The following is a 9,810-nucleotide window of genomic DNA, read 5'->3' as shown; positions in this document are numbered from 1 at the left end:
AGCAGGAGAAATAATCGAAGAGAGGGAGAACACGGGTAAAACAAATACGACATAGATTTTTTTTTATGCAACGCGTTTGTGACGTCATCAATCCGACAACACCCTAAACACACCGCAACACCGCAAAAATCGGGTGATGGCAAGTGCTCATGTGTGTGTATAACGCGGCGCGCTTCGACCGCGACACCCAAAAATCTTGAATTTGGCGATTGTTTAGGGGCTCAATTGGATATCCAATTTTTCTATGTGTAATATCCAATTTAGTATCCAAAACCCGCGTGTTCAAGTGACTGGGCTACCATCTCCAGCCCCACTCTTTCTCACAGCTCGTCTTCAATTCTCACCAATGCGTCTTTTTCTACTATTTAGTCGTCATGTTGTCTCGATAGGATAAGTCAGTGCTGTAATTGCTCTGGGCTATTTGTCAGTTGGCGATGCCCGAGGTTTAACATCCAATATTAACCTACGAGGAATGGACATCGGTTTCCATTACGTTCCATTCTCTCTCCCATCACGGCGCACGACTTTGCTCCGCTCAGGTGTAATCTCGGATGGTTTCGCTTACAGCTGTTCGACGTTAATGATATGAATGGTGTATGTGTTCGATGCATGCATGGGGTATTGTTTTGATTGCGGAATGAAATTGCGTGAAGCTAATGGAATGAAATTGCATACATGAAACTAAGTTATTTCTTTATTTTTCATTTTACTTCTTCATTTTCTTTGTTCTTCGTACGTTTTACTATAGAATTGAATGAATGAAAGAACTATATTAAAATAACGATTGAAAAATTATGAATTGCAATGGGTTGAAATATGGTAGCAATGCGTTATCACATTAACACAACAAACAAAAGCTGGGCATCAAAAGTAGCCCAGTTTCGGCAGAACAACAAACAAACTGCTCTTCAACAAGTAGGAGATGATCTGGAAATATATACTTCCTACGGCGGGCCAAAATATCGTCGTTGTTTGTTTAAGTTTGTTTTCTCAGTGAATTTCAAATGTGGAAGCGCCAAACTCACTCAGGGTGCATAAAATACGTAGCTAAACAAATATCATGCATTACTACCTCAAAATTCAATAAAAAATTTTAGTCGAGTTTGCGCCCCAATGTGATACATATTTCCACATACTCTCTTACCTCTGTCGCGCTTGGCTTGCGCGATTGTTCTGCCGAAACTGGGCTACTTTTGAAACGGGACGTCGCGCTGCAGTGTGGACCCCGAGTAATGGAAAGCGTTGAAAGGAAAAAACATATTTAGTTTTTGATATTATATTTTTTGCGTAAAAACTAATTACGAAATTTCATTTAAACGTAATTCTTTATCATTTTTCATTTATCATTATCATCAAACAGTTTAGGATCATGTCAGAATCGAAACAAATCGAGTCCCAAACCAATCAAATCTGATTCGAATCCTAATCGAATCAAATCTTTCGAATCCGTCAAATGAGATTCAAATCTTTAGAATCCGTCTAGGGATCGAATCTTCGAATCTTCCGAATTCCGATTCTGCCAACACTATTTTCGTGCGAGGTACGCGAGAGCAAGAATTTTAGCGTGATAAAAATCGGCACGCTTCAGCCGCCATTATTGACCGCATCATCGTTTCGCATTCTTTCAGAACCTGCCTCCGCCAGTGTGGTCGTCGTGTTCGTAACTCTTGGGTGTTTCGATTGTAGTGCAATTTTTGCCGGCTAACGTCGTCACTTGTCGTCAAGGCACCGCGGTCAGTAACCAAGCGAGAAGGAAGAAAAAAGATGGGTGTTCAGATCGTACCAATTGCTGAAGGTGACCGTAAGTATTCCCAGCGACGCGGTGTGCTATCCTGGAAAAAGGGTGTTAGAATTTCGACTGTGCAACTTCTAATGTGCGTTTTTTCTCAATCGTCTCTACCCCGTTTTCCTCCCTTACCCCAGAAACCACCTTCCCCAAGCCGGGTCAGACGGCGGTTGTGCACTACACCGGAACGCTGGACAACGGAACCGTGTTCGACTCGTCGCGCACCCGTGGCAAGCCGTTCAAGTTCGCCGTTGGCAAGGGCGAGGTGATCCGCGGCTGGGACGAGGGAGTCGCCCAGATGTCGGTCGGGCAGCGCGCTAAACTGGTGTGCTCGCCGGACTACGCCTACGGTAGCCGTGGCCACCCAGGTGTCATCCCGCCGAACGCTCGGTTGACCTTCGACGTCGAGCTGCTGCGAGTAGAGTAAATGGGCAGGCCATTGCCGGAAGCATTAAAATTTTACCAGATCTATAATAATACATTGACCGACATCAAAACTACCACTGCACTAACATCGCTGTAGCATCATGCACGTCCCGAATGCTGGCAATCGCCAGTGTAAAGGATTAGCGGTAGCCAACAACAATCTGCATCTTTAACGATCGTAGTAGTCAAGGAGGTTCTTTAACCATCACAAACATTTATAAGATTGAAAGCTACAAAATTGCATTTCGAGTTCTCTTGCTAATAGTTGGTAATTCATCACTGTCTCTAGCTCACGGTGACGTGTTGTAATTCGTCGTATTTCCTTATTTGCGCACCACCATTCCACCCAAACAAGCAAAATCCAAACCGAACACATTCGATGGCCCTTAATTGCATTTAAATGTTATATTACGGATCGATAGTATTGAGCAGTTTAAACGCAGGACAGCAAACAGAATCAAATGCTCCAGAGTGTAATCCATCGGAAGAGTAGCATGTGAAATAAAGCATTTAAAATTCGTCACCATAAAACACGCAACGATTACTAAAAACCATCACCGACCTGTTTTGAAAACCTCAAACCGCTGGTCCCTCTTTTCCGCAGTGCAGTTACTTGGTCTCTCTAGTTTGCGCTGAACTGAACACATTTAGGAGGATGTAAAGTTCCCACTTTCCTGTTCAGCATGCATTTAAACTCTACTTGTTCAATCAACTCGGATACACCACGGCTCGGACGAGCGTTGTGTGGTTCTATTTAACAGTTTTTGGGTCAGTACTTCAGGTCTCTTTACGGAACACAGTGGGAAAACACTGCCCACCACCCAGGAATTCAAATCTACAACTAGAAACTTACACAACAATCTTTTTCCCCTCTTCGGGATGGTCGGATTCAATGCAAGAAATATTGAAATTGAAATAAAATATTAACTCTACACCAAAACAGAATTAAGCTTGTGCGTTGGCTTTTATTGTTCGAGGAGAAATTGTTTTGCGCTTTCGGATGACATGATTCGTGAAGAAACTGCTTGTTTTAGTCAACCATTTATTGAATTTCTTTATAGCCAATCCATACCACCATACTTGGCTCCGTCCGAATAAATACAGGAACAATTTCATTTCTTCACGAATAGATAAGAGAACACATCAATTGCTTTTGCCGATTGCCATTTTAAAAAGAACCCCCTTGATAAGACGAGGCGTAACCCATAACAAACGTAAAACTACCGTCCCCACTTCCGAGTGCGTAATAATACTACATTACTTCTTCGTCCTAGTAGAAGAACAGTTCCGGGAAGTTGTTCTCGTAGATGGGACGCTGACCGGCATGCTTGGTTCCATCGATGAGCGGTCCGTTTAGTCCGTTGGCGGCCAGCAGCGATCCCGCCTGCACACCACACGTGGCCGAAATCTGGCGTTCCGCCGAGAGCGCGTTGAAGATTTCATTCAGCTTGTTCTGAATAACGTCGTGCTTCGGTTCGGTACGGCGCACCAGATCCTCGAACGCAGTCTCGCGGAAGGTGCGTCCGATCTGCATCTGCTTCTCCCGTGCTTCCCGCTTGGAAGCTTCCGTCGGTTCCGCCAGGACACGTTTCATCGACTCGAAGTTGTACTCGGACGCGAGCGAACGCTTCTGGACGCCGGGGGAGCTGCTGATGCTTTCGATGTCGTTGTAGCTCGAATCGACCACACTGTTACGGACGGCACCTTTGGGCGGGGATGGAAAAGGGTAAGGGGTAAAATCGCACGAAAAAGAAACGCGAAATACAACTTACTGTGAGTATCGACCCACGAGTGCCGATGGGCGGAAATGTCCGTCTGGTTCAGGGCGTACGGTGTGCCCGTCTGGATTCGGTTCACCTCCAGGCCCGCCTGCTGCAGACACTCCGCCACCGCCAGCTTGTCGATCAGCAGATGCGGCAGGTTGGTGTTCAGCGTGCTCGGTGCACTCTTGTCGTTGTCCATCAGCGGCGGCAGCAGGTAGGTCGCTTCCTCTTTTCGGGCCTGGATCAACTTCTCGGCGTACTCAACCAGCGTCCCGATGGCGGTACAGCGTCCCAGCAGGATCAGCAACGAAATAGCAATGCTGTGCAGATTGCAACGATGCTTTGGCGATAGCTCGACCTCCGTCACCGCCACTTGCTGTACTCTGTTTGGTGGACAACGAGGAGGAAACGAAGAGAAATACACGGTGGGTTCAAAATGAGAGCACATCGAGAAAAGGAGGCTAATTGATTTACGTTCGCTGCTCCGGTGTGTTCCAGCGGAAATTGGCATATCCTTGCAAAGTGTATCGATTGCAATCACGCTTATTTATAGCATTACATATTCGTTCGATAAACGATTAAATAAAGCGCTAGGTTTCACCGTGACCCCATCAGTTCATTTTGTGACTATTTTTTTGAAACAAACGCCCATGTGGTTTCGATTCAAATAAATTTGATTTTGGAAGGTGAGATATGATTAGCAAATCAACAGTTGAATGTCGATAATTGGCATCTAATGGGTAAAATTCTTATTTCCGTTTTGAATAAAAATCAATATATAAATTCGTGTGGGACTCAACGTAGATGAAAACACATAATTAATACATAATGATTGAACACAAGGGTAATCAATTTTAGTTAAAGACGTGTAAAACACTATTTTTTTCATCCACAGTTGTTCATTAGAAAAGAACATTGGTGTTAAAATAAAATAGAATTAGTATAACTCTAAATTAGTTGTAACAATTTTATGACTTCCCATCATTTGAAATTAATTTGTGTATTCTTCTTGCCGTCAATAGATTTTGTAAATTAATCACATTTGAAGATTATTTGTGTTTCTTTTTAACTGAATGTGTAGGAAACCGGATCAAAGCAAACCGTTTCCTGACTCACCCCAGTACAAACAGCAAAAACTCCTGCACCGTTTCGCCGCAGGCCATTTCGACGATCACGAGTGCCACGGTGTTGTAGGACGACTTTAGCACCTCCAGGTGGTTCTCCTGCGACATGCTCTCGATGATGGCCTGCAGGATATTCGAGCCGTACTTGTGCGTGAACAGAATGTCCGACCGCGACGGCGTTTCGATCGTGAGCGTGGAGTAGTTGCTCACGCTGATCACGTTCAGCAGATGCTGGTTTTGATGCCGATCGAGCAACTGCTGGAAGATCTGCATCACAATGATGCGAATCGGGATGGAGGCGGCCCGGGCCATCTTTAGCAGCGGCTGCAGGAACGACACCGGGAACGCTTTCTCGAACGACACCGTTCGGTACTGGGTGCCGACCTTGAGCAAACTCTTCAGCAGAATGTTTTGCAGCAGCTGATCGCCGCGGCTCTTGTTCGACGGGTCCGGTACGGTGTTCATGATGAACAGCATGATTTCGATCTTCTGATAGTCCGGATGATGGTTGGCGAACTCGCCGAGCGCATTGATGAGTGCCTCCTGGTATTGCGTTTCCTCCGGCGTCGATTCGTGCTGGGTGCTGACACTCGTCTTCAGGTGCATCAGCAGATTGTTGATAATGTCCAGCGCCGATGGGCCCACGCTCTCACCCGCAGCGATCGCGATAATCTTTGACAGGACCACCGCGAGCGAGGTGCGTGTCTTCGGGGAAGATGTCAAGTTTTGGTCCAGGTGGGACATCAGCGTTTCCACGACCGTGTACGAGTACTGCGGCTGAATGGAGATCATCACAATGCGGAACGTGTCGATCGCGAACCGATTCGGTACCCACAGCTTGTGGTGGTCCATGTGGGAGAGCAGAGGTTTAAGAACCGATTTGATATGTCCGAACGAAGCGCGACTGACCAGCTCGCGGATAACGGCCTCAGCGAGCAGTGGCGGTGTCGATGGTGTCGCCTCCGTATCGGTCGTCTTCGATGGGCCCGACTGCATGTTAAACAGCAGCGACGGTACGATCTTCTCCATGTGCTGCTTTTCCCAAATGTTCGCCACCAGATCGTCCGACACGGTCTTCCGGATGACGCCCTGCAGCCCGTTGATGCCCGCCATGCGGATGCTATCGCGCAGCTCCACATCGTCGTTGTTGCCGTAACACATGGAGGAAAACTTCGAGATGAAAAAGTCATACCGGCGGTGGTAGGACGGTGTGTCCTCCTCGATGTTGGCGAAGCGCACGAACGAATTGGTGGCCATGATCTGCAGCGTCGGGTTGGTGTCTTCGAGCAGCTTCTGCACCATCCGCAGGAATGACTCGACGAAGAGATTCAGGATCTGCGCGTGGCAAGCCTTTAGCAGCAGATCCATCGCTTCCATGGCAATCTCGACGAACTTGTACCGCTTCCGGTAGATGTCCTTCGAGGCGCGCTGGTAGAGGTACTCCCCGATGCGGTCCAGCTTCTCCGGCGATCGGAGCGAGTAGAAGGTGAGCTTTTCCATGTTTGATTTCACCAATCCGTCCTCCGGATTGGCAGGAAAGATGTTATCCACCAGCCGCTTGTAGCGGGGCCTCAAGGCCGAACAGCAACCGCAACAACCTGGAACGGCATGAAATGTTACCATTTTCACCAACGATTTGCAGCAGAATATCGGAAATTGTTTGCCATTGAGGTCATCACAAAACGACGGGGGGTGGCGATGTTGTAGTACCACTAAACTTTACCTAGCATTTTCGATAGGAGAGAGTTGGACCACTTTCCGTAAAAAAAACAGCACAAAAACACACAGTTTGTGACGCCCTACGCACTACTGCCAGCCACCGTTGTCATGGCCATTGCAGGTGTATTAATTGGACCATTTTTATCAGGTAATTAAACAAGACGAACGTAATGAAACAACGACGACGAAAACGATTGTGCACGACAATTTTCTATTCACCGTGAACTGTCAACATTAGTGTTGGCAGAATCGGGATTCGGAAGATCCCAAGATTCGATCCCTAGACGGATTCTAAAGATTTGAATCGATTAGGATTCGAATCAGATTTGATTGCTTTGGGATTCGAATCAGATTTGATTTGTTTGGGACTTGATTTGATTCGATTCTGACTTGATCCTAAACTATTTGAATCGACTCACAATGATTTGAGTCGAATTAGCCACGATCGAGTCGATCTAGAGACAATGGGAGCTATCGGATACGTTTTGCTCTATCGATCGATTTGCCCGTTTCCTTACGTGAATAGACTTTCATGATCAACAGAACTATGTACTTACAGCGGTGAATCTCACATTGGGAGTGTGTGGCACGTTTTTGATGGGTACTAAGATTAGGATAAACAATTTCCAGTTCAACATTGGTTGGTTTACATCGAGACGATGTCACGACTGTTTCTTGGATTGGGATTCGGATTTGGAGATTTGGTTAACTTACACCACCCGAAAGAAACTGCGCGCCAATCTGGCCTCAAAAGGTCTGCTCAAGACACACAACTTTGCGAAACAAAAGATCTTTCCATATTTTCTAGTTAATCTTAGAATGGATTTGAATTGAAAGACTCGAATCCCAAAAGGGATTCAGTTTCCCCATCACTAGTCAACATGAAAACTGTCAAAACAACCTGCACCTGGGGCAACCTGACACTGTAGAAATCTTGGTATAGCACATGACGTCATCGTGGTGTTTATGTTTGATTTCACAAGGTTTGTACAGGAAAAGTGTACACCAGTTCTTCTCAAATAAATTTAAAAATGTTGTTCGAGATTTACCAACATTTCTTGGTGGTTTAATTTTATCAAAAAGGCAATAGATTAAAAGCCGATAAGATGGAATTATTAATCGAATGAACCATTCTTGACACGTTACCGATGTTTTAAGGTATTTTTTCTGGCCAGGAAAGTTTGGCTCACTGTATGTTGTTCAGAGGTAAATGTGTGAACATTTCTATAACAGAAATAACAAAAAATTGACAAATAATTTAAGAATCTAGTGCAATGCATCATCAATCAAAGTTTAAATTTTATAATTTGCTAAATAGACATTTTGTCTAGGCCACGTGGAATACCTGTTATTGTAATCAAACCGCCATTCTTGAGTGGCAGGGAGCTGGTTCGTTTGTTCTAGAATTTACAAACTAATTAATTTTTTTTCTTTTTGCTATTGGTGCTATTTTTGGTACCTCTGGTTCGCATTACAAAATGTCCCAATATGACTCAGAGTCGTGTTTTACTGCTTTACCAACCAAGCTATTGAAGCTTTTTTATTCCACCAACACGTGCGTTTCAGTAGCAACATCACCTTTAATTATAGGAAGGCAAATTGCATCAATAAAATGTTTTAATCGTTGTGTGTGTCTTTTCCCTGCTCATTAATTGAAGCAATACTCATTTTTTCTATCCTCTGTCGTGGCTTGCGTTACTAGAATTACTGCAAACAGCGCTATTTTTTCTATGCCAACGAACGTTTATTAACTTCCGTACTTCCGGAAATTGTCACGAATGTTCCTGGTAGTCACGCGACTGTATTTACCAAACAGAATCCTTGCGCTATGTTCTTTACCCCGAAATTTCACCCATCGGTTTCCCTCGCGTTGCTGTGTGTTTTTACTCCGAGCCCCTCCGTGCGTTATGTAACGTGCTACAAGCGATTTGGCAAATTTCCCCCATGGTCACTTACATCCTTCGGTGCACTTTTTGACGAAGGAATCCAGAAACTCGGGCATTTCCAGCGGCTCGAAGCAACATTTAATCATCGACATGGTGGACCGATTATCGATTCTGCTCGGAACGAAATTGTGATGAGCGGTTTTCGGGGGAAGATTGATTCACTACCGGATCCGTTTTAAAGGATCTTTCATCTGATGGTCACCGGTGGGTTTACATTACTTGTTGGCGGACGTTGCACTTTGCACTTTAGCGGGTGATAATTTAATTAGCTTCAATTCGCGATACACTTGGTGAATCACTTAGAACTCACTGACAATTCAATAAACGTCGCGGTTTCGATTGATTTTACATAACACTGTGTGCTGAGAAGAACCTTTACCAGTATCGATTAACTTGAAGTAAACTAGGGTAAGTGCACCCATAGTGGAGCTAGTACCAATAGTGGTTGTAGTGGAATAAAATCCTAGCACTACGCCGATATATATACAATGGAGTTATTTGTTCTTCTATGAAATGTTCTTTGATCTTCTGCTTAGTGTTCAAAAGATGAATCATCTCATTCCGTAATATAGAAGCTCCAAAATTCATATTTTCTAAACAGGTGGTCCCAACATGCTGCATTCCTTAAGAATCTATAACGAATATCATGATTTCCTTAAGGCTATAAATCACTACAAAATCATTAAAACTATCTGATTTCGCTACTGACATACCCCAATATAATTGATTTATACGAACTTAGTGCATTTTACCATAATTTTATTATATTTTCATAGTTTTTACTATAGTGCCACTATAGGCACAAAAACCCAAGTTGTTCCTATAGTAGCCATAGATTTTTTCACAAGTATATTTTACTTTTATTCCGGTTTTGGCCAAAATAATCAGGTAAATTTAGTGATTTTATTCTGTTTCTACAAAATAAACAAAGCGAAACTGGAGAGAAGGCTCAGCAGAAGAAGCAGAGAAAAGAAAAAAGAAAGCGGGCGAAGGATACGCTATAAAGCATATACTACAGTTTAAGCTGTAATATTCAGAGCATTTTT

General features: G+C 44.3%; 2 protein-coding genes across 3 annotated transcripts; one reads left to right on the top strand and one right to left on the bottom strand.

Annotated features, from left to right (window-relative positions):
• Nucleotides 1-1,564: 1,564 nt before the first annotated feature.
• Nucleotides 1,565-3,157, top strand: LOC131260824 (peptidyl-prolyl cis-trans isomerase Fkbp12). Its single transcript, XM_058262654.1, has 2 exons — nt 1,565-1,801; nt 1,924-3,157. The coding sequence occupies exons 1-2, from the start codon at nt 1,765-1,767 to the stop codon at nt 2,211-2,213; spliced, it is 327 nt and encodes a 108-aa protein (XP_058118637.1). The 5' UTR covers nt 1,565-1,764; the 3' UTR covers nt 2,214-3,157.
• A 13-nt stretch (nt 3,158-3,170) lies between these two features.
• On the bottom strand, nt 3,171-8,856 carry LOC131260823 (protein EFR3 homolog cmp44E). Of its 2 annotated transcripts, none has more exons than XM_058262652.1 (4): nt 8,775-8,856; nt 5,092-6,697; nt 3,985-4,358; nt 3,171-3,916 (listed from the first exon to the last, which is right to left on the bottom strand). In XM_058262652.1, exons 1-4 carry the CDS (start codon nt 8,854-8,856, stop codon nt 3,483-3,485), a joined length of 2,496 nt encoding a protein of 831 aa, XP_058118635.1. In that variant the 3' UTR covers nt 3,171-3,482. The 2 variants fall into 2 exon arrangements, with proteins under 2 accessions (XP_058118635.1, XP_058118636.1); XM_058262653.1 differs by lacking the exon at nt 8,775-8,856 and adding an exon at nt 6,823-7,025.
• Between the last annotated feature and the right edge of the window lie 954 nt (nt 8,857-9,810).

This window comes from Anopheles coustani, chromosome 3 (genome assembly GCF_943734705.1).
Source record: "Anopheles coustani chromosome 3, idAnoCousDA_361_x.2, whole genome shotgun sequence".
NCBI lineage: Eukaryota > Metazoa > Arthropoda > Insecta > Diptera > Culicidae > Anopheles > Anopheles coustani.
The sequence above is the reverse complement of the archived record's forward strand: the minus strand, read 5'-3'. Positions and strand labels throughout refer to the sequence as shown.

What these genes read in the sequence shown, in the direction of transcription:
- LOC131260823 (XM_058262652.1), bottom strand. Translation starts at nt 8,856, where the DNA reads ATGTCGATGATTAAATGTTGCTTCGAGCCGCTGGAAATGCCCGAGTTT. An exon ending in CAAAAAGTGCACCGAAGGAT is followed by an intron (nt 6,698 to 8,774) that starts GTAAGTGACCAT and finishes ATGCCGTTCCAG; the next exon opens with GTTGTTGCGGTTGCTGTTCG. An exon ending in TTTTTGCTGTTTGTACTGGG is followed by an intron (nt 4,359 to 5,091) that starts GTGAGTCAGGAA and finishes TCCACCAAACAG; the next exon opens with AGTACAGCAAGTGGCGGTGA.
- LOC131260824 (XM_058262654.1), top strand. Translation starts at nt 1,765, where the DNA reads ATGGGTGTTCAGATCGTACCAATTGCTGAAGGTGACC. An exon ending in ACCAATTGCTGAAGGTGACC is followed by an intron (nt 1,802 to 1,923) that starts GTAAGTATTCCC and finishes CCCTTACCCCAG; the next exon opens with AAACCACCTTCCCCAAGCCG.